This window comes from Lupinus angustifolius, chromosome LG02, assembly GCF_001865875.1.
Source record: "Lupinus angustifolius cultivar Tanjil chromosome LG02, LupAngTanjil_v1.0, whole genome shotgun sequence".
Classification (NCBI taxonomy): domain Eukaryota; kingdom Viridiplantae; phylum Streptophyta; class Magnoliopsida; order Fabales; family Fabaceae; genus Lupinus; species Lupinus angustifolius.
Window position 1 is genome coordinate 17,449,713 of NC_032010.1, and position 24,843 is coordinate 17,474,555.

The following is a 24,843-nucleotide window of genomic DNA, read 5'->3' on the forward strand; positions in this document are numbered from 1 at the left end:
GTTGCACTCATGGCATGAATCATTTAACTCGTGTATAAAACCAATGATTTCTTGGTCACTAAGCAAACACACTAAATAAGTTTTATCAACATCCTATATTAACACAGTTGAGCATGATCATGCATTTCAAAATCTCTCTTAATCAAGGAGCCCTAGGATATAACTCATATTAAATATTGTTGCAATCATAATAGTCTTAGTATTCAAGAGAGAGAAATTTGTTACTAGAACCAACTTATTAATCTTATGATTTTTTTGATGTTTTGATGAATAATAAAGAATTAAATTTGAGAAGTGGAATATGTTAATATAACTCATGCTTAATTGTTTTTGTATGAAAGTAAGTTACATGAGAAAATTGTCTTAATGTGTCCAATACCTTTATTCTACTAAATATATGTTTTGATGTTAAGTCAAGCGGTTGTACTGACTAAGCTCGTCCAAACGAGTTATGACATCCATTAACAATTGTATTTATTGACATGTATATATAAAATCAAGTCACATGTATCTCAGAAAAAGTTAAATTATTGTGTATCCAATCATTTGAAGTTAAATAATTATTATTCACATTTATTGTGCTTACTTAATTAATGGTTTAATTATTATGTGAGTGAATATTTTATGTCTCAAAAAGTGTACCACTTCAAGTGAAACTGCTCGGGATTGGTCATAAAAATACTTAATTATTAGTTTTTTTATCTTAAATATTTTTTTAACCAATCACAAATAATATCACATTGAGTGATACACATTTGTGTGATAACATATGTGCTCTCTTATTAGATACCTTGTTTGTTGGTGAGAGGAAATTGAACTTAGTATTCTTAAAAATATGATTTGTTGTGTTCTCTAACCAACTTGCTAAAGAAAAAGATGAATAGCACATATAAAACAATAATCAGTACTATTTCAGCAAATACATTAAGTGTTATTATATATGTGAAGTTATGATCAAGAAAGAAAACATAAATATAATACAATAGATCTAATATAATTAATATGGAACCAGATGATTCAATACACATCAAATTAAAGCACCTGCATCTATATATTTTACATGTTTTATGTTTGGTTGCTCCTATTCTCAAATATAGATTAGTCGTCCCTTAAAGTAGATTCCAACATGACTAAGGTTGTGAGAATATTTGGTGATTTCACTAAGTTATAAAAATTTAAGATTTGATTAAGCTTAGGCAATTAATTAACTAGGGAAATCAATCAACTAGGTTTGATTTGAAGTACATATGGGGAAGAAACATGGTCTACGGAAGATAGAGGCGACTAAAAAGGGAAAATGCATTTTACTCGCTAACATCGGAGTAATGTATAATTTACCGCTTAAGATTTATTTACAAATTGAGCCTTGGCGAAGAACAAAGAGAAAGAAAAAACTTAAGATCCAAAAAAATATACTATTCAACAGTTCCAAAGTATTCCCTTGCTCTCATAAACTTAACTCACAAGCAAATATATACATTTAAATTCACAAGCAAATATAAACTTAACTCACTAAGGGGAGTAAATAGGAGGGAGGTTAGAGCAATAAGTGTAGCACTAAATGAGAGAATGAGAATTAACTATACTCCATGTGTGGTCTCTTCTATTTATAGAGCTTAGGAAGTGCTGAGATGACATCAGGTCATTGACCAGCATCTAACGGGTACAAGGGACATACTCTAGTCGTCCTTACTTGACCTGCAGATTTGTAATTGTCGATTTGTCGGGGGCATGTAGAATGTTCAGGCAGCGTGATAGGTGGTCTGTGGTCTGACACTAATGACGAGTCAGCGACGTATTAAATGTCATGTCAAAGGTGCATTAAATAGCATGTTTGAAGTGCATTAAATAACGTGTAAGAGACCTTAATGTCACGTCAGGAGCATTTATTGCATTTGCCACAAGTGGACCCATCTAAGGCGAACGACGTGGACATGCAGAATACTGCATATAATACTCGGGTAGAATGGGACAACCCGAGAATGTCGGGCTAATAAATTCTTTTGAAGTTGATGACCTAGTCTATTAGGCCGGTCAGATTTGGGGTTGACAGTCTGAGGTATGACTGGGGAGGAACACAACTGATATGCTAAAATTAAATAATCCAAAATCTTTCCCCTTTCTCCAAAATTAAAGTAATTGATAGGTTAAAATTATGAGCTATTCAGATAAATACTAATTTAAGTTAATCATAATTTTTCATTCCACATTTTCTCCTAATGGTGGTATATAGGATTAGGATACTTATTCACTAACTCTTTAAAAACATCTCATCAAAAACAAGACGGTTGTTAAATTATGGTGATCCAAATTAAATTTCAATTTAAGTGATATATATATATATATATATATATATATATATATATATATTCATGTTCATTTACTGTTGCCTCGAAAAGATCCACATACATTTTGTTAAATCTGCTCAAGCATATCACTTTATCTCCCTATTTCAGAGATGTTCTCAGTGATTTATATTGCAAGTTCCTAGCTTCATTTTTTACAAATATGGCTATGGATTTTAGGGATTAATTTTAGTATAAGATTTGAGTTTGAACTAATGTGTAAGAGCATCCGAAGATAGCATTATTTTAAATTGGAGATTGCGTTGCGTGAATGGATGTGGCCTTTAGAATGGATGTGGTTCCACAACCACATTTGAGCCCAATTGAGCTACTCAAATTCAAAATATTTTGTTACTAAATAAAAAATTAATACCACAATGACCATAATTACATAAATTACAATTTAAAACATTCACACGTAAATTATATTGAGTATTCAATGTTGTTTTACTTCTATAGATAATGGTGGATATGTTTCTGATTTTAAATAGAGAGTAATATTTATGTATGATTAATATAAAAATTTATACATATTATTGAATCATCTATCTACATTTTAAATTATTTTTTAAATAATTAATAACAATTAAATATTAATAATATATGATATAATTAAAGTGTATAAATATCGTACATTATCAATGCGTGCATTTTTTAAATTCAAATATGATAATTTTGACTTCTCAATTGAATTTTGAGTATAAAATCTATATAATATCGGTGTAAAGATTTATACACATGGACTTCATCATTCACCATTCATTTAGATTTTTTCTTTTAAAAGTCAACAACAATAAAATATCAATAATAAATAATACAATAACAATATATAAAATTCATAGTCAATATATATATCTTTTTCTCATAAATTTTAAGGGTGTCTCGGTTAAGAAAGGCCTTCATCTTCTCACTTACATTGTGTCATTTAATGTATTATCAGTGGTGAATGATTAAAAAAATGCTTAATAATCAAATTTATAATTTAAATATTTTGTTTTTAACCAAATACAACTAATAATACACAATGTAGGATAATAGATATGACCCCTTGTCATAAGGACATGATAAAAAATTATAAAATATTTACCATCTATATAGGAGAAAATTTAACTAATTGCACATTCTAATTTTATCTCATACCAAATCATATAAAAAATTGACTCATTTTTCATCATTTTCTTACCTCAATGTTCTTTATCCTGGCTTTCTTTCTCTATATTCTCCTATTTCCAACCAAACAAAACGTTAACCAATAGGAATGTCCTATTCTTCCCATGTGTTATTTTCCACCTTACCTAAATAAATATCAATTTGCACATTTAATGGTTAACAATTTTTTTAGTCTAAACCTTGTATATTACCAACTGAATTAAACTCACCAACAAGATATTAATATAATGATATGAGGTCTTACTAAATCACTAAAATGATTAAAATGTCAAAAGTTTATTTCCTCTACTCAATTGGACATGACATTTATGAGTGAGAAATTTTTTTTTCTCATATATATTTTTGGTACTACCAAAAGTATTTTCTCACAATTTTCCACATATGTTTAATTTGTTTATAAAGTTAATAATTATAATACCAACAACTCGTTGGTTTAGTGGTATAAGGTCCAACTCGATCCCTAAGATCGAGAATTTGATTCATGAAAGCGGCGATATTTGTTTGAATTGGCAGTCACAAACCCCGAAATAGATTAGTTTCTTATAAAAAATGATAATACCTTAGTAGTACAAAAAAAAGAAGTAAATAATTACAATTTTTTTTACCATAATAATAAGTTAATAACTAAACTTCTTTTTGTACAAAAAAATAAGGAAAAATATTAAATAAATTCTCCTTGATTTATTTCTTCATACTGTTTTCCTTTTTTTCATCCATTAATTAGTTCCATAAAATAAAAAACTTTTCTCCCAAAACTGAAAAGGAAAAAATAAACACTTCAAGAAAAAAAATAATAGAACAAAAATCCCCATCCTAAAAAAACCACACTTCAACGTTCTCTCTCTTGATTGCTGATCTCAGTCTTTCTCTCAATCTCAAGCACCAAAAAATTAGGGTTTGGGTTTTCACAATACCCTTTCCTATTTTCCCTTCTTCAAATGAAAACAGGAACAAAAAGCTTAAAGCTTTAATCTTTATCATCCCTTCTATCTTTCAATTATTTTCAATATGTTTTCTTCTTCAACTTCAGTTCTCAAATGGAGTTTCTTTCACAAATCCATAACCCCACTTCGTTTTCTTCAACTATTATCTCTCTTTTTGGTCCTACTCTCTCCTCAAAACGACGTCGTTTTCGCCGATTCAGACAAGTCTCTGCTCCTCCAGTTCAAGAACTCAGTCTCTGATCCGTCAGGTCTTCTCTTGAGCTGGAACCCGGCTGACGGTTCCAATCACTGTTCGTGGTCAGGCGTCCTCTGCGACTCGAGCTTTCGCGTCGTCGTGATTAACATTACTGGTAACGGAGGTAACCGGAAAAATCTTAATCCTTGTTCCAATTTTAATTACTTTCCGGTTTTCGGGTTCGGAATTAGAAGGAATTGTGTAGGAAATGGTGGGGCATTGTTCGGCGTGTTTTCGCCTTCGATAGCCGAGCTTACTGAGCTTAAGGTTCTGTCACTTCCGTTCAACCGTTTGGAAGGTTTGGTTCCTGATGGAATTTGGGGTATGGAGAAGTTGGAGGTTCTTGATCTTGAAGGAAACTTGTTAAGTGGTAGTATCCCTGTTAATTTTCGCGGGTTGAGTAATCTTAGGGTTCTTAATCTTGGGTTTAATAGAATTGCTGGGGTGATACCTGCTTCGCTTTCAAGAATTGCGAGTTTGGAGGTTTTGAATTTGGCTTCGAATGGCATTAATGGTACTGTTCCTGGTTTTGTTGGTCGGCTAAGAAGGGTGTATCTGTCTTTCAATCTGATTGGCGGGAGTATTCCGGGAGAGATCGGGGAGGGTTGTGGGAGGTTGGAGCATCTGGATTTGGCAGGTAATTTCTTAGTTCAGGGGATACCGGGGAGCTTAGGGAATTGTAGTGAACTAAGGACGCTTTCGCTTTATTCGAATATATTGGAAGATGTTATTCCTGCTGAGCTTGGTAAGCTTAAGAAGCTTGAGGTGTTGGATGTTTCGAGGAATAGTCTTGGTGGTACGGTGCCTCGTGAGCTTGGGAATTGTTGGGAGTTGTCTGTCCTTGTTCTATCAAATCTATTCAATCCGGTTTTGGATGTCGATGGTACGGCAAGGGAGTCTTCGGTGGAGCAGCCGGATTCCATAAATGATGAATATAATTTCTTTGAAGGTCCAATACCTGAGGAAATTACAAGCCTTCCAAACTTGAGAATATTATGGGCTCCGAGGGCGAATCTGGAAGGCAGTTTTCCGAGCAGTTGGGGCGCTTGCGATAAGTTAGAGATGCTCAACTTGGCCCTGAATGATTTCACTGGGGATTTTCCTAATCAGCTAGCTCGCTGCAAGATGCTCCATTTTCTTGATTTACACTCGAACAACCTTACTGGTAAGCTTGCTGAAGATCTTCCTGTTCCCTGCATGACTGTTTTTGATGTTAGTGGGAATGTATTATCTGGCACAATTCCAGAATTTTCGGATAACGCTTGTCCTTCACTTCTTTCCTGGAATGGAAATTCGTTTGAAACTGACAACAGGGCCCTTCCATATGTTTCCTTTTTTGCATCAACGGTTCTTGAAGGAACCTTTCTGTCGTCACCTGGTACCATTTTTCACAACTTTGGTCAAAACAACTTTATTTCCATCGTGTCATTGCCAATAGCACGTGACAGACTGGGGAAGGGGGTTGCTTACACGCTTCTTGTTGGTGAAAACAAGCTGACTGGGACATTTCCAACTACTTTATTTGAGAAGTGTGACGGCTTAAATTCATTGCTTTTAAATGTCAGTTATAATGGGATATCTGGTCCTATTCCTTCCGAGTTTGGTGGAATGTGCAGATCATTAAAGTTCATGGATGTATCTGGAAATCAGATTACAGGGCCGATTCCCTTTGGTTTAGGAGACTTGGTGTCTCTTGTTTCTCTGAACCTCAGTTGGAACCATTTACAAGGTCAGATTCCCACAAGCTTTGGCCGGATGAAGAATTTGAAGTTTCTCTCTCTGGCTGGCAATAACTTAAATGGCTCGATTCCTACCATCCTTGAGCAGTTAAACTCTTTAGAAGTGTTAGACCTATCTTCAAACAGTCTTGCCGGTGAAATTCCAAAAGGTATTCAGAGTCTGAGAAATCTGACTGCTGTTTTACTAAATAACAACAAACTTTCAGGACAGGTTCCTGCTGGTTTAGCAAATGTCACTACACTCTCAGCATTTAATGTGTCATTCAATAACCTATCTGGATCATTGCCGTTACATAGTAATTTAATAAACTGCAGTAATGCTGTTGGGAATCCGTTTTTACACTCTTGCCATGGATATTCTCTAACTGTGCCTTCAGAAGATCAACAAGGTCTAAGTCAAGATCCTAATTCTTATACTGCTGCGCCACCAGAAGCTACGGGTCACAAGAGTGGGAATGTTTTCAACTCTATTGAGATTGCTTCTATAGCTTCTGCATCAGCCATTGTTTCTGTTCTTCTGGCTCTAATTGTCCTTTTCATTTACACACGAAAGTGGAACCAGAGGTCCCGGGTTACTGGGTCTGCCCGAAAAGAAGTTACAATGTTTACTGATATTGGGGTTCCATTGACATTTGAAAATGTTGTCCGTGCCACTGGAAATTTCAATGCAGGCAACTGCATCGGGAATGGGGGATTTGGAGCAACCTATAAGGCAGAGATATCGCCAGGAAACTTGGTGGCGATAAAACGTCTGGCAGTTGGACGGTTCCAAGGTGTTCAACAATTCCATGCAGAGATTCAGACCCTTGGAAGGCTGCGTCATCAAAATCTTGTCACTCTGATTGGTTATCATGCTAGCGAGATGGAGATGTTTCTCATATACAACTATTTGCCAGGTGGTAATCTTGAAAAGTTTATCCAGGACAGGTCCTCAAGGGCTGTGGATTGGACAATCCTTCACAAGATTGCATTGGACATAGCCCGTGCACTTGCGTATCTGCATGATCAGTGTGTGCCGCGCGTCCTTCATCGCGATGTCAAGCCTAGCAATATCTTGTTGGATGATGATTTCAATGCTTATCTATCTGACTTTGGATTGGCTAGACTTCTGGGTACTTCAGAAACCCATGCTACCACTGGCGTAGCAGGAACGTTTGGCTATGTTGCTCCTGAATATGCCATGACTTGCCGTGTTTCTGATAAGGCTGATGTGTATAGTTATGGTGTGGTGCTTCTGGAGTTACTCTCAGACAAGAAGGCATTGGATCCTTCATTTTCTGCATATGGAAATGGGTTTAACATAGTACAATGGACAGGCATGCTACTGCGTCAAGGCCGGGCTAAGGAGTTCTTCACTGCTGGCTTATGGGATTCTGGACCCGAGGATGATTTGATCGAGGTCCTACACTTAGCTGTTGTGTGCACTGTTGAATCTCTCTCTACCAGACCTTCAATGAAACATGTCGTACGGCGGCTTAAACAGCTTCAACCGGCATCATGCTAGCCCACCGCAGCGAAACAGTTCTAGCTTGACATAGTAAGTATATTTAGAAATATTGTAATTTGTGAATTAGCATTAGGTCCTTTTCTGTGGATTGGTGTTAGGTTGAGTTGGAAATTGTACTTAAACTTAAACCCTCTTGTACATTATAATATATAGTTGTGCCCCAATTTTCCATGCTCTTTTCCTGATTAGGCTATTAAGGGGGCTTGGTGATGGTTCTGCAGACTTGATTTAAGCCATACATTTCTATTCTAGTTGGATTTGTTCAATAATATCATAAAATAGAATCTATTTCTTGAAACTTTTATGCTGTTCTGCTGTGTTATTTTTGTAAATTTCCGATCTTTCGCGGGATGCGAATGCACAAATTTAAGTCGTTAGATCTTCATTCAATAACTAAGATTTGGTGAAATCACTATTTGATGAAGTTATAGCTAATCTGGATCCCCCAGATTTGTTTGTGTCTAGGGTTCATGATATTATATATATTCTTTCTAAATGGTTATGGCAATTATGAAATTTGAATACTTTCATAAGCCTATGTTGAAAAATTTATTTTAGCTGTGTTAAATTCTCGTTATATATATCATTTGTACCGCAGGCTTCTTTTCTTTGAAGTTTTAAGCTTGGACTGCTTAAAAATTCAATGTAGAAAATGCACAGTAAGGTATTATTTGCATATTCCGAGACCATATTATTATTTGAATTTGATAAAATACTCAAGTTTAACAATAGCTATATCATTTGAGGTTATATAATATAATAAGGAACATATACATTACTATACCAACAAAGTTTCTATTTTTATGAGAAACATTTATTAGGAGTGTCCAATCATTCACTATAAACTATATTAGTTTTTTACTTAATAATAAGATATTGTTGATTATACCAAAAATATAAACATTTATTAAATAAAAAGGAAGGAAGTAAGATAAGTCTTAGAATTGTAAATGAGATGTGGTGTACAAAGTCAATGTAGTCTCTATCTTAATCAATTTGATGATTGTTGTTAATAGTTGTAAGTCAACCATAACGAAGTGTGCAATGTGACATTTTAAGTCATGATGGAGAAGTTTTACATTTTCAGCATCTAGAAGCTTAAACATTGGTCATCTACCCAAATCATTTCTCAAAACATATTAAAGTATCTTCATACCCTTCTGTTGAATTTGATCAAGGTATAATAACCTAAAACTAGTGGAGTAAGTAATTCCGGTTTAAACCGTGAAACCGATGTAACTGAACTGAATCAAACTTCAAAATGTGGTTTGGTTGGTTTCGTGGTTCGGTCTGGTTATTTTTTTAGTAAACCATTTATGTAATATCCTTACCCTAAAAATTTATTCTACAATATGGTTATATGGATGATGGATGATAAAGTGATAATATATAAAACTCATACAGCATATATATTTTTTCTCAATTTTTTTACACTTGGGTCCCTTTTTGGCTGTATGATACATTGATCTCTTCATATCCACTGGAAGAGTTTTGATGTGGATCTGTTTGGAAAAAAAGACCCAAATTGTTTCTGAAACTTTTTTATGATTAAATTTTATCCCTAAAAAAATAAATTACAAAATAGTCATTGAAAATTTCGTTTATAAAACAATCTGGTCCTGAAAAAATTATGGCATCAAATGTTCCTAAAATTATCTTCTGAGACAATTAGGTCCTTTAAAATTCTTGTGTATACTTTAATCTTTATAAGTTTGGACTGAATAGAGTAAACAAAAAATTTCCAGGGACCAAATTATCCCATGGAATAAAATTTTAGAAACCGCTTAGTAACTTTATTTTTTTAAGGACTAATTTGTCACATGAATAAAATTTTCAAGGGCTATTTTAGGTATCAAGTTTGGCTATACAAAAAATTTGAGGAACTATTTTGGATCTTGATTCTTAAAAATAAATGTATAGATCTAGGATACTCTATTCAATTTAACTTTTTCTAAAAGCTTTTCTAATAAGACATACAAGCACTATCACTACTAACAATTTTTCTAACCACCACAACTACAACTATAACACTCCAGTTCTAACATGTGACCTCATAAACCCTATGAACTATGAATATACTGAATGTACTACCGCTAATACCTAGTTCTAACATGCGACCACTCATGCTCATGAATATCCTGAGTGTGTCACCTACAAACTTAAATAGCCTTTGTAGTATTTTATTCTCCACAAAGGGATCCTCTTGCGACTCAACTCATCACCTCAAGGACAAATAATTGTTGTTACATCAACCACCATTGATGTCAACATCAGTCGACCACCACTTCCAACATCGACTGACCACCATGGATGTCAGCATTGATCGACCAACACTTCCATCATAAAGGACATTTTGTAAACCTATATAGAATGAGATTAAATTCTAATAACTCGTAATTTGTAGAAGTATAAAATATCTTAACCAAAATGAGAATGGTTAAATGGATAGAACTAGATAAATATCAATATGTCATTTGACACATGTCAAACAATCATAACGAACAAAGTTTTTCTAGAAAATTCAAATTTGTCATTATCACTCCTGGAAATTATGAGTTATGAGAATAGAGAAAATTTTATGACATAAATGGGTTTCTAGGCATACAATAATCTTAAGTTTGAAGAATAAAACAACATTATCAGAAAAGTTATCAATTCAAGATCTTATGGCTACAATAAAAAATAAAATGTGATAGAAAAAAAGTTAATAGTTTATAGATTCAGCTCGAGTCACAGAGACAATAGATTTTACCAAAAATATATATTTTATTATTAATGAAATATTAAGTCCATAAATATCATTAGAATGACATGAAGTAAATAAGAATAACCAAAATATAATTTGAATAGACAATTTTAGAACTCAAATATCTATATCAAGTTTAGAAATTAAAGGATATAATGGACTCAAGGAGTTTCACAAAATTATATTCATCTAAGACCCACTCATTTGAAAAAAGTTTGGAATTATGAACTCAAACTAAAATAATGTCCACTTGAATACTACAATTCAACCAAAGTGATTTTTGAAAACAAAAATTGGATTAGATAGAAGATCTATATCAATTACCTTATAAAAGAGAGGGGGTTACACACATTTATGTCAGAAGTGAATTTTTTTATTTTAAAACAAAAATCAATTAATCATGCTATAGATGAAGTTGATATGAAGGTATAGACCATAAGGCGTAAAAGGGAATACCTGGTTGAAAAAGTTGTACACAAAAATAAGACACTAGAGATTGATTTGCTTCACTTAGGACAACATAACAAATAGTGTCACTAAAAATTTCATGCTTTTCAAGTCCAGGTATCCAACGATACTAACGAGAACATCCTTATGAACTTAAGTCGTTATGTAATCTTCTACAAACAAAATTGTTACTTTCATGATAAAAACAATACCTTACCGAGTGAGATGGAAAATACAACAAAATAAGCACGTTGCCACACTAGAGAGACACAGAGAAATGATATATGAGCCCATACCCAAGTCAGATATGAAAGATTAACTCTAATATTATTATGTTTTTTGGTACTACCAAAGGTATTCTCTCACCCTTTGGATAAGGAACTAATCTCATTCAGGGTGTGTGACTTCCCAAGAATCAAGTTCTTGACCTTTTGGTCATCCTAGAGATCTAGCGAGACCATACACCACTAAACCAACACATTGTTGGTCTTTGATACTATTATGTAACACCTTGTTTTTGCAACTAAGAACTTCAAACTATATTATAGAAAATATGGTGAAAGTTTATAGAAAGTTAAACTCAATGTTAGAAAATTATAGTAAATTTAAAAGAGTGGGGATCCACTTACTCTAAGAGTAAGTTTTTTTAACCTAATCCCCATCCTAGCCATCAATTCTATGAACATCTAATGATTTAAATCTACTCATCCATTGAAACCATTGGATTTCCCTAGAAGTGATGACTAGGTGGAGAGTAACTTCAAAAAACTTACTCTTGGAGTAAGTGGATCCTCCTCAATTTAAAACCTTTGGACTATCAAGTTCAAAATGGGAAAACATTCAACACTATCTCAACTCCAAAAATGAGACATTACATTCAACCTCAAAACTCAAAAGCATGACCTATATAATTATCATTTTTGAATTATATAACTTTACAAAATCATTAGTTTAATCTTATCAACATAACTATAGAAGATATCATATATTCAAAAAGAATCTTTCATAAAATGTGGCTTATACAAAATTAGTTCAAAAGAGTAAGAGGTTTTTCCTAGATCAAAGACAATAATCTCAACATAGACATGATACTTAACCATAAATGAGCTAAGTTTTTCTTGTCTACATTTCCATCAATAAATATCCACATTGCAAATCCAATAAACATATTAGTATACATAGCATAGATAAAAGAAAAGATAGAGTAGAGAGTAAGAACTAACTACGATGATCGTATAGTGAAATTAATAGAATATTACATCAAAGTGACACAACACGTAACACAACTATAATAACTAATGTCAACCATATGCAAATGATTCATGAAGTTAATGTCTTATACGATGAGATATGCAAATTCTCACTTAATATATCTTTCATGCAATGTATATGCATGTCAACCAACTAATCTCCATTAAAATGTCCAAAGCCTAAGATTCTAGTAAGAAAACAATCAGTAGTACAAATATCCTTAACAAATAAACAAGAATGTCACCTAGAGTGAAGATGGAATGATATAACAATTGACAATTTGTGATTGAATAGGGTGGAACATGCATACCCAAGGCATGGATTAAACTTTATCATATGTATAAATTTTTTAGCTTAAAGACTCATGTACAATTACTATATCATCCAATATATCCACTATTAATATGTGCTACTTTGTTTGAATAGTCAACGATAATTAAATATGAATGATGAATGGTGCGTATAAAATTCATACATTATAAGTCAATATATCTTTTTCTCTAAATTTTTATTGTATTACCTGTATATACTCCAAGGCAAATTGCTAAGAACTCTGCTGCTGAATATTTCAAAATGCTAAGAAATCTCCAGAATGTGTTTGCAGAACTTAGAATAATAGAAACAAGATATATTTTTCTTATTCTTTTTAATCTATGTAAATGTTTCATTGCTTCTACATATTATTTTTTTGATAGAATGATTCTTTCACCTAACTTCACAAAATGCTTTTTGGACAAGATGCTTTTTTGGATAGAATGCTTCTACAATAATACAAAAACTAACTGCACAATCTTTCTAACTTTACAGTATGTCTAATGAGCTAGTCTCAGTTGGATAAGATGAAGTTCTTAATGCTTCTAATGTTCCTGAATCAAACTTAGCTCTAATAAATGTAGATGTTTCTCCAATTTAAGACAAAACTCATTGTTCAAGTCAAAATGGATGGTGCAAAAACTCGACCAGAACAAAGATAACCTATTTGGAACCATTTTGAGCGGATAGGGTAGATGGTAAGTGGAAAGCAATTTGAAATTACTATAGCAAGCGACTCTTAGGTCATCCAAGTCAAGGAACAACAGACTTGTAAAATCATTTTAATAGTTGTCTATATGGATCAACTTTGAGATATAAAACAAGCACTTCTCAAAACTACAAAAAAGGTAGTGAATCAATGTTGGTTGGTTCTTATTCATTCAACTAAGGCTATAAGTTGTGCACTTGCCAATATGATAATTTTTTATGAATACGAAATGTCCATGGTTAATCACATCATATTTAAAGAATTTTGTGGTACATTGCAACCTTTATTTCAAGGGATTTCTTACAACATTGTCATCGGTGATATCTTTAAGGATGTGTAATAATTAAGAGAAAATAAATACACTTCAAAAAATCAAAGTTAGTTGACAATTACAACCAATATGTGAACCTTTAGTAACCAAAATAAACACTATACGGTTATCAAACACATTTCATTGATGATTTATGGGTTCTACAACAAGATGACTTGTGAGAGAATAATATCTTTTGTCTCAAAAGTGTCATTCTATGTGTCACCATTTATGATTGGTTAAGAAAATACATAATTATTAAATTTTTAACTTAAATATACGTTTTCTACAAATCATAAATAAGTGACACATATATTAATACACTTTTTGAGACAAAATATATAGTAATCCCCATGTAAGGTATTAGTGCTAAACTTTATTAAAATTTTCACCATATTTATTACTTTTGTACTACTTTGGTGAAATTATTGTGGTGTCCACTCATGATAGTAGTGAATGATAGTAGTGAAGTTCTTAGTAATTGTTGGTATTACTATATAATTGAAACCTATATAGAAAGTTGTCTACTCTGACTATTGATAACTATACTATAAATGACCAAATGATAGATGCATATTATTTCACATAAGTTGTCAAAGTCAATAACATTGTTAAGTTCTGATTTAAAACTAGTAATGTTTCTTGTTAAGATTTTAGTTTCTGATTTTATTTTAGAGGACCCAATTAGTCAAGGTAGTAACTATTGAAGAAAATGATGTAAATTATTGATGATATAGAAACTATAACAATTAATATATTTTGATGACACTGTTGATGGTTTTTCAATGTGTTGAAGACTTTAATATTTTGAAATCAATTGAAAATTAAAATTTTGTATAAACAATCGAATTTGGTGGCACACCCATCACCCAATATGGTGAAATGAAAAATTAGGAATTCATTAGTAATGTAAGAAACCGATGAGTACCTAAAAAGCTCGCAAGCACCATTCAGAAATTTCAAAACAGGTAGCGAACAACTACTACCATGCACCTTGCAAGACCATGGCGGTACTAATATTACTTTTTTTACATTTTGTAAAATACAAATTTATAAAACTCAACACAAACACCCATTATGGTATTATTACCAAAATTTATAAAACTCAACACAAACACCCATGGTATTATTACCAAAAAAGACCTAGTCATCAATTTAGTTCATTATAAAGTAAAGTCTTAATTTTCGGCTACATGAATGAAGAACATAAATTGACAAATCATTATTGAAAGTTAATCAAAAAGCTACTCATGTAAATCATTCAAGCTAACAAAAACTACCAAAATCAAACTCTAACTTGTACCATTATCCCCTCATAGTGTTCAAACACATTAGAAAAAAAGTGATGAATACTTAATTAGAAAGAAATCAAATCCTGCATAGTATCTCTATAATTTCAAAGGATGCATAGAACTTACACATTACATGCATGCAGTTAAGTATAAGAGTGAAACATAGGAATCAAGAGAGTAAAAATTTGGTTACTCATCATTTGGTACCTTCTCTTGGTCTCTCACAACAGTTACAACATGCTCGGACTAACAACAATATGCTTCAGTGGGTTCGCAACCTCACCACCACCGGCATGCTTGATGAACTCAGCTGGGGTGAGAAAACTGCCATGACAAACACACACTATCCTCACTTCTTCGCCTTTCCCATACCGATAAAGAAAACCGTCGATCTTTTTCCCATCGGGTCCGTCACCTTTGGTAGACACACAGGGCATATCTTCCAACAAGTTCCTCACAGTGTCTTTGGTTCTGTTTTCAGGTGATGACTGATTGTTAAACTGATTTCTCAATGTTACTGAAGGTGAGTCTGGTGATGAGTCGCCACCGATAGAGCTTCTAGCATCTGCTGCTTTTGTTCCTGAAGCATAAGAGAAATCGGTTAGAAAATAATTTTAGTTTTAGCTAAAGACCTGAAAACACCATACACTATCTTTGTGTTTGATCCATTTCTTTCACAAAGAAGTTTGAATTAAAAACTTGTTATTCCTTGGTTATTGTCCGGTGTTGTTGATGAGGTACAAGAATGCTTTGAGCTATACATTTGAGCAATCAGCCTCACCGGTGTTTTAAATTGGTGTTGAGGTCGTGGTTGCGGTTACGTTGCGTTTACCGTATTTGTGGAAAATTGCAGCCATAATTATACTCGGAAGGCTGTTCCGGAAACTCCAGAAACCGCATTATTGCTCAAACACCAATCCCTACCTTGAGTTCCTAGTTATGTGCTCGAAATGTTCTTGTACAAGAGGTTATATCACTACAAAACAATGCTATAACTCTTCAAAGGATAAACCTACTAAAGTCCATAGCTGAAATTGAAATTAAAACAGAATGAAATCTCAGCTTTAGTTCTGGACTTTCATGTGACAAGATCGATACCAGGGTGCAACTATCGTAGTCATAAAGATAGACATTATATGAAAATATACTTTGGCTACTCAGATCTTTTAAGATGTAAAACTATGATAGGAATTCCCAACCACACTGTTCAAAGTCCAAAAACGATGAAAAGAAGCTTTTGATAATATTCCAATAGATTTTCTTTATATAGAAATTAGAATCCAATTCTTGAACAGAAAACCTGAGGTTGTGTTCAGAATCAAATAAAAGTGGAATATTTGACTAGTGAATTCATGTATTAGATAAAATAAAATTTTCAGACGAATACAAAACAACAACAACCAAGTTTAACCCCACTAAGTGGGGTCAGCTATATGGATCGAACGACATCATAATGTTTTATCGTAAATCATGTTCATTTTTATCATATCAAGCTACAAAATTGAAACATAACTTCTGAGTTTCTGGGGATACCTAGAACTGCCGAATATGGGCAGTTTGAGGAATTAACTATAAGTAACTCCGTTGTGGAGGTTATCCTGGACATGCAGCGAGATAATAACCTCGGATTGAGTAGCTACTCAGTTAAGTCGAGTTTTACAATCATAAATAATCTAGCATGAATGAGCAAGTAGTTAATGACCATAATTTATCTAAAAAATGGCAATTCCCTTTAAACCAACTATCTCGGGTAAAATACTATTTTGTTTATCTTAGTACTTATCATTTGGCAGCGATACCAGTAATTGTTGTGACACATTGGGATGCACAAAATGAACTTAAAAGCCCAAGAAGCACTTAAGACCATAGTTATCAGTCTTGGATGGCATCACAGAGCGACAAGAGCCAAAAGTGCTACTAAAGTATAGCAGATAGAGTGATTGCGGCTATAACAACGATTAGGAAAACAATATAAATTACTTATACTACACACATATGAAAACTGAAAAATAAAAGCTACCAAAAATAAGGTCATACTCATCATAAATAATACAGTACAATATTGAGAATATAGACACACAATCACCATCAGTACATTGCATTCTAAATACTGTACCGTACTGTATTTTTGGGTAACTAAACAATACTACTATTTAACTATACTATGGGCTCAAGTTAAAAAACGGAGCAGCATTTGTTGCTGTCAAGAAGAGATTGTGATGAGCACGCAGCACATCAGAGTCGCCGAATTACAACTGGTACACCATAGAATGGCCCAAAAATGGGTTTCCAGAACTCAAAGCTTCAACTTTGTGGGACTAGGAACACAAAACAAAGGCTCCTAGGCTTAAATTGGTTGAAGAAGACAGGTTTGAAGCCTAAAATGAGTATTGGCTAAAAACAATAACTTCAAATAAAATGGGAAACATCGAAAAAAGGACAAAACAGGGACTTTGCCATCGTCACTCGACCAAAACACGACACAATTCTGTCCATAAAGGACATGATGCAACTCCACCATTGCGTCCATAAAGTACTAGTTGGCTGCAATTCGCCACACCATCGAAACACGACACATGAAGGACATAATTTGGCTGTGATTCACCACTCCTCCAAAACATGTCACGACAAGTTGGGCACCGTGAAAAGACTATGTGTTGCTGGAAAATAATTGGAAAATCACCTTTCCTAAATAGTCAGAAATCTGATGATTCAACAGAATTAATAATATTCCTAAGTTATGCACACAATGCAATAGTGTGCATGGATGAGGCTTCAATGTTAGAAATTTTATCATGTCAAAATGTCATCAACATAACACAAATTGACATTAATATGGCCAACTCTCAAAGCTAATATCTCCTATCTTTATCTTCGGGCACCAAGAGCTATTGAGGAATCATAAACAAGGTGATTGGAAAAGCCTATATCATCTTATGAAAATAGATTAAACTTACCTATAAGCTCTTATTATCTTATTTCAACCAGCTTGCCAGAGAAAATAAGTACTCTTTAGTGTATCAAAAAATCTTATCGCAGAAGTGCTTAATTAAATTGTTTACTCCAACGACCCCTCAGCTTCTTAGCTTAAGATTTCATTTAACATTGCATCCCAACATCAAGCTGTAATGATATATAACTTCCAAGAGTCATCCTAAAAATCATGAAATTAAAAAATATTCTTTCCATAATCATTACCGAGGCCATCTTAGACAATGAACATTATAGAGAATGCAAATTTAACTATATAAGGAAATTAACAAGGAAATTTTGAAAGGACTCTTATACATATAAAAATGAAGATATAAGAAAAAGCTATCAGTCCAAGATATATATAATTCCAATCACATAAATAGAAATTTTAAATCAAATAATCTAATTAGTTGGGTTGTGACAAAAATCATACAGTAGTAGTTAAAATGATCTAGAGAAAACTTTGGTTAATATTTGCCAAAAGACATGCATAAACATGATCTGACATGTGACAAGGCAAGATCAACCCAGACAATGAATACCATGTGACACAAATAATAATACAAACACAGAACAAATCTTGATCTGCTTTTGGTACAAATTAGAATCTGATTAACAAAATTAAATTAACCAATATGAACCAGTCACTTGATACGATACACTATCCTATCAAATATATGATAATTTCGGGTATACTTAGTTAGTACAATTTTTGAATTCCCAAGTGCTTTGATATTTTAAAACTTAATTTTTTATGAATAATAAAATGGGCTAAACTAAATACCATCTCTAATAAAAAAAAGACACATTTTATATGAGCAAGGTATATCTCACAGAAAAATGTTTCTTTTAATAAAAGAAACATTAGGTTCTATTTCTTTAGGCCTCCTATTATGTTCTACTTCTGCTCTTTGATTTTTGCATCTTTAAATCTTGGTGTATTTATTGATTAGTAGGTAGGGGTATTAGCTAAAAAATGCTACTTTTTTTCACTTGTTTGAAGAACAGCACACTAAAAAGTGGATACAAAACAGGAAATAAAAAAAAACTCAGCAAAAACAAACCAAGAAACAAAAAATACTCAAATGCTTTTAACATCTAAATACCAAGAAATTGGAATAGGGATCCTCTCATATACCAAGGGATTATTGTTTTCCTTTTTATTTTCATTTTATTTCCCTATTTCGTGAAGTAGAAGATCTTACTCATGAAATTGAAGCATAAAACCAATAAGTTGTTAATCTAGTAGTATAAGGACCAATATGACCAAAAAGTCAAGAGTTTGATTCCCGGTAGTGACACATTTGAAAGAGTAGTCGTGCACCAGATTAGTTCCTTACCGATAAGATAGAAATTCGCTTAGTAGTACCAAACTATTGAAACATAATAAAAAACCCAAAAAAATAAGACAATTAGTAAATTACCTAGACCTTGTTGAGACTCAGATTCTGAGATTACTGAAGAGCCTGTTGTTCCCTGTGAAGAACCAATTGAAACCGGTGGCGGCGATGGCGACGGTGGTGGCAGCCCATTCAAACCAAGTCTACCAACTTTAGCAGTCAACGACGTCGTTCTCCTCAAACTATTAAACTCATCTACACCACCACCACCACCTTCTTCTGAAACAATCATCTCTTCAGAACCACCACCAGCACCACCACGATTTCGTTCCTTCATAGCTTTCAAGTTTCTCTGCTTCTCATAACGTTTTCTTCTAGCTTCCATTCTTCTCAGTGTTTGCAACTCCTTTCTCTTCTTCCACTCTTCTTCAGTCTCCGTTGGAAGAGAACATGTTCTAATGAGATTGGTACTGCAATTATTATTCATTTTCTGCACTGCATGATCTCTTATTCTCATTGGGTTCGTGAATTCTGGTATTGATGTTGTTCTCTTTATCTTTTTCGATGTTGGGTCAACACCAAAACGACCATTCATTGAAAGATCAAGACTTAGCTCAATATCTTCTTCTTCATCTTCATCATGATTATGATGACTATGATTATGATTATTATGGTTCATGGTGGTGAATCTTTGTAACAGATCTCTTGGGTAATTGCTACTTGATGATGATGATGATGTTGATGAAATTTGATGAGTTTTTTCTCTTTTCTCAACTTGTGCCATTGAAGATTAATAGATACCCAGATAGATAAACAAACTTCAGAAAAGCGTGATATTCAACCTCAAAATAGTGCTAGTGAAGATTCACACAACGATGAGAACAAAGTTGAATGCTTTGCTCAGAAACAAAGAGATTTTTTGATATTAAACTTTCTAGCATTAGAGAGAAAAACGAGAATTATGGTTAACATTAAAATACAAATAAGGAAAAAAATTGCGAAAAAATAAGTGAAGATGAAAACAGAAACGGATGAAGTAATAAGAAGAGTTAAAGACCGGAAGAAAAATATTATATCTATTATTAAAATTTTAAATTAAATATATATTTTTTAATGAATAAGAAGAAGAAACGATATATAAAGTGACACATTTTTACGCGACATTAGATATCGGGTCAGGAAGAAAGATAACATGGAATACCGAAAGAGTCCCTAGGGGATAAGGTTAGGACACGTGGAGAATAAAAGGAGGTGATTGAGTTACACGTGGCAGAAAGAGACATAGTGAGGTGGCGAGTACGAAGCGTTTGTGGGCGTTGTGTTGTGTTTGTGTATTGTTATGGAAAGAGAAAAACATTGTTTTGATGAACACGTGTTGTGTGAAAGTAAGTCAAGGAAAGCAACCTTTACTTGATGGAATTGTAACGTGACACGTTCTTGCTAAGAATTTCATTTTTATATTTTTTGGGGAACAACAATTTCAAAACATTAAAGATGACATTTTTATCTTATTTATTATCAATTTTCCTGTTTGTCATCTAGTCCATAGCCATATTCATGATGATGTATAAAGACCTGACTTATGGGTACATAGAAATATTGGCAATAAATATAGCAATAATAATTTATGAATGAGATATATAGTAGATATTTATATATTTATAAATTAATTTTTTCAATAATTTTTAATATATTATAGTTTTTATTAATTATTATTTTAAGATTATATATTATATATTCATTATTATTTCATAATAAATTAAATTTATTTCAATATAAGCATTAATAAATTAGATTTAATCATGTGGTAATTATTTTTATATATTGATTATTATAAAATATATAATTAAAATTAAAAAATTGTTATATATCCACTATTCACAAGGGTATACATAAATATTGAAATTTGAGAACCGAAAACTATTCTCAGTTCAACTAGTCTCATTGTCATCCCAAGTAAATAATGTAAAACGTGAATATAATTTCACTAAAATAATTTCATCTAATACATATTGAAAACTTAATAAAAAATAAAAAAATTGGGAGCGAAAAAAAGAGTAATAAATAATTATATAATTGAAAAATAAAACAGAAATATAGAGTATATTTTGAAAATATCAAAATATTTGAAATAAAATGAAAAATTAAAACATTAAAAAATATATAATTGATGGAGTAATATTACTGACTTGGTGACGAAAGTAATGCATGGGTAGTAAATTATATAATAATATTAACTATTTCTGCAGAGGAGGTGAGTGTAACCTTTTAAAAAAAATGTAGTGATTGTAATTAAGCTAAACTTTAAGGGATGTCAATATAATTTACTACTAATTAATTAATTATTCATTTGCTTTTAACTTCCCTTTTTATTATCAAATTACTATGTTTTTGTTTGATGGTAGAACATGTTTTAGAAATATAAAAATATAGTAGTGGTGTATTTGATCATCCACCAATGTTTTGGTAAAAATAAGTCATTTTATTAATTTTTTAAATAAAACCGATATTATGACCGACATGGTTCAACTAAAAATCGACTGGTATGACTAGTTTTCACCAGTTTTGGCCGACTTTGACCTATATGATTACATGGCTGGTAAACTTATAGTATGGGGAGGGATCCACTTACTCAAAAAGTAAAATTTTTAAACTTACTCTTCATCCTGACCATCAATTATAGAGAAATCCAATGGTTTGAATTAGAGAGTAGATCATTATATATTCATAAAATTGATGGCTAGGATTGTATTAGTATTAGAGTCGGTTCACTAGTTTGGCAAATAGGAACCAATTTTAATAACAATGGTATAAAGTATTCATCTCTTAATTGTACATATACAAATCACCTGTAATTTATATAAATACTTACACTAACTACCTCTATAGGGGAGGGTGAGTGTAATATTTAAAAATATATGTAATTAATGTAATTAAGCTAAATTTTAAGGGATGTGTCTCTGATATACAATTAATTAATTAATTATTCATTAGCTTAGTATGTTGTAACTTCCCTTTGTATCGGGTAAATTATTATATTTTTGCTTCCTTTGGTATCATGTGTCACCATCATCCAGGGAATAATATCGGGATAAGTTTTAATATATACCATATTAATAAATATGATAGTAATTATTTCTTACAGTTTAATGGAGAAATTGAAATCCAACTTTTGTTGGACCTATCAATAAATTCTTTCTCCTTTTGTTACTTCTATGAAGTCACTTGATTGCATGTTCCAACAAAAAAATAGACAAAATTAAATTATTATCTTAAACATTTCCAAAATTCATTAATCCTAAAAAATAACATAAACTTAAATATTTTATTGTTTTTTTAGTAATGATATTTAATATAAAAATTTATCATCCCTACACTATTTCACAACATTACAACTTATTTTAATATAAAATACCAATTTTTTATTTGTTCTCTAGGTGTGAATTAGATCTTTAATCATATTTAATATGTTTAAAAATAATAATAACAAAATGACGATCCATTTAATATTGTTTTGTTTAAAACATTTGCCTTTTGTTAAAAACTCATTCAATTATTGAGTATAAAATTAAGAAAATTAATATTAACTTTGAGTTTCTAGGTACAAATGAATGATGATTTATTTTACAAACAAATATATTTGTTAATGATAATAGTCATAGAGTATAAATGATACAACTTTGTTTTGTTTCACACAAATCCAAATCAAAATAATGTTCTTTGTTATTTTTTATTAGAGGATATTATATTGACACTCCATGGAATTTAACTTAATTACATTTACTATTTATTGTGTATGTTTAAAAGATTATACTCACTTCTTTTACATATGTAATTAGTGTGATGTATATATATATATATAAATTAGGAGTAGTTTATATATGTGCAAAAAAAAACGTAAATTAAATTTATATAATTTCAGTAAATCTAAAGGGGTTATGTGAAAAATATTCTCTCGTGTATAAAAATAATAAACTAATTATTAGTTATGAATTATGAAGTAAGTTCTACCTATCGTGTAAAATTTATACACTGTCAATATAAAGATTTATATACAGGTATTATATTATTCATCATTTATTTGGATTACTTTTTTCTGAAAAGTAAATGATAATTAAATATTAACGGTGAATGATGTAATAACAATGTATAAAAGTAATACACTATCAGCGCATATATTTTCCTCTCTAATATTATATAATTTTTATATATTAAATTTATAATATTTTACTTCAAAACGTTAATGGTTTATCAAATATATTGATTATTGAACTTCATCAAAGATACTAGATAAGTAAAAACATGATTACTGTAACAAGATAACATCAAGATTCTATATGCATTTCAATTTCTTTGTTTTCATTTAAAAAAGAATCTTAATTTGACATTTTTCTATTAAAAATTTAACTTTTCAAAAAAATAAAATAAGAAAATGATACGTTCTTTTAGTTATATGAATTCTTATATTTTGCTAAGTAAAGCATTTGAAATTTTGAGCCCTGCAAGTAGCTTACAAATTTTAAGTTATCGGTGAAACATTAGGGAGTTCAAAGAAATTATATATTTAGCTAATGGATTAAGTAAAGAATTATGGAAGGGAACTTAACACTATATTTGGACCAAAAACTTTAAGATTATAGGTATATTTATAATAAAACTCCAAATTACACGTATATTCCAACAATTTTTCTTTCAATATTCGCCTTTATATCAATACTCGGCCTAGTTAAATAAAACATTGGCTCTCAAAGCCCTTGTTATTTGAAGTTTTCTTAGCATACAATTGCTCAAGCTTGTCATACAAGGTTTGGGCATCTTCTCTATTGACGAATATAGCCAAAAACTTGAATGTGCAAAAGAGTTCATTCTTCATCACTTTTATCTCAGGCTTCTTGACATCATCCATCTTTTGTAACAAAGATTATGCTTTTTGCTTCTGTAGGAATAGTCACTATAATGACTAATTGTTTTGAAGTTTTTGTAAAAAAAAACACACTTGAATGACTCGTCCTGTCCAATTGGCTGAGTCATGACAATACATATACTTGGTCCAATGATTCGCTCAAACCAATCAAATATTCAGTTTTTAGTCCAACCAACTAGTTTGAACCGAGTTTTATAACACTTATTTTAAATTTCAGTGGTTGTTAAAAAAATTTAAATTATTATGCATACACTCTTTTTTAGCTTCATGTTCTCCTACATGTGTTTGTCATGTATGTTTGTATTTAAATATTAAAAAATCTTAGTGATATTTCTTATAAAAAAATCGGAAAAATATTTTTATTTTTAAGTCATCAATTTTTCTCCTTAAAAATGGTATTGATCTTGTATCTTAATTTTATGTTTCAATTTGGTAGCTTAACAAAATAGGGTGTCAATTGAATTCTTTATCTTACTTTATGGTTCTAATTTAGCCTTCTAATAAAATGAAGAGTATATGACACAAACACCCTATAAATTTTAATGAAATTATGTAAATTACATCTTTTTTTACACCTATACAAACTATCACTAATATAT

General features: G+C 31.5%; 2 protein-coding genes across 2 annotated transcripts; one reads left to right on the forward strand and one right to left on the reverse strand.

Moving 5' to 3' along the window:
• On the forward strand, positions 4,329-8,104 carry LOC109337149 (LRR receptor-like serine/threonine-protein kinase RPK2). The gene has a single exon (XM_019574065.1). The coding sequence runs from the start codon at positions 4,524-4,526 to the stop codon at positions 7,935-7,937; it is 3,414 nt and encodes a 1,137-aa protein (XP_019429610.1). The 5' UTR covers positions 4,329-4,523; the 3' UTR covers positions 7,938-8,104.
• LOC109337159 (ninja-family protein AFP3-like) lies at positions 14,943-20,065 on the reverse strand (the record flags this gene model as incomplete). The annotated part of the gene is given in 2 exon segments (XM_019574073.1): positions 14,943-15,587; positions 19,405-20,065. Coding segments are annotated over 2 exon segments (1,011 nt in total), but the record flags the coding sequence as incomplete, so codon positions are not given.

Bases quoted from the DNA above. Each gene is read 5' to 3' on its own strand.
- LOC109337149 (XM_019574065.1), top strand. From the start codon at position 4,524: ATGTTTTCTTCTTCAACTTCAGTTCTCAAATGGAGTTTCTTTCACAAA.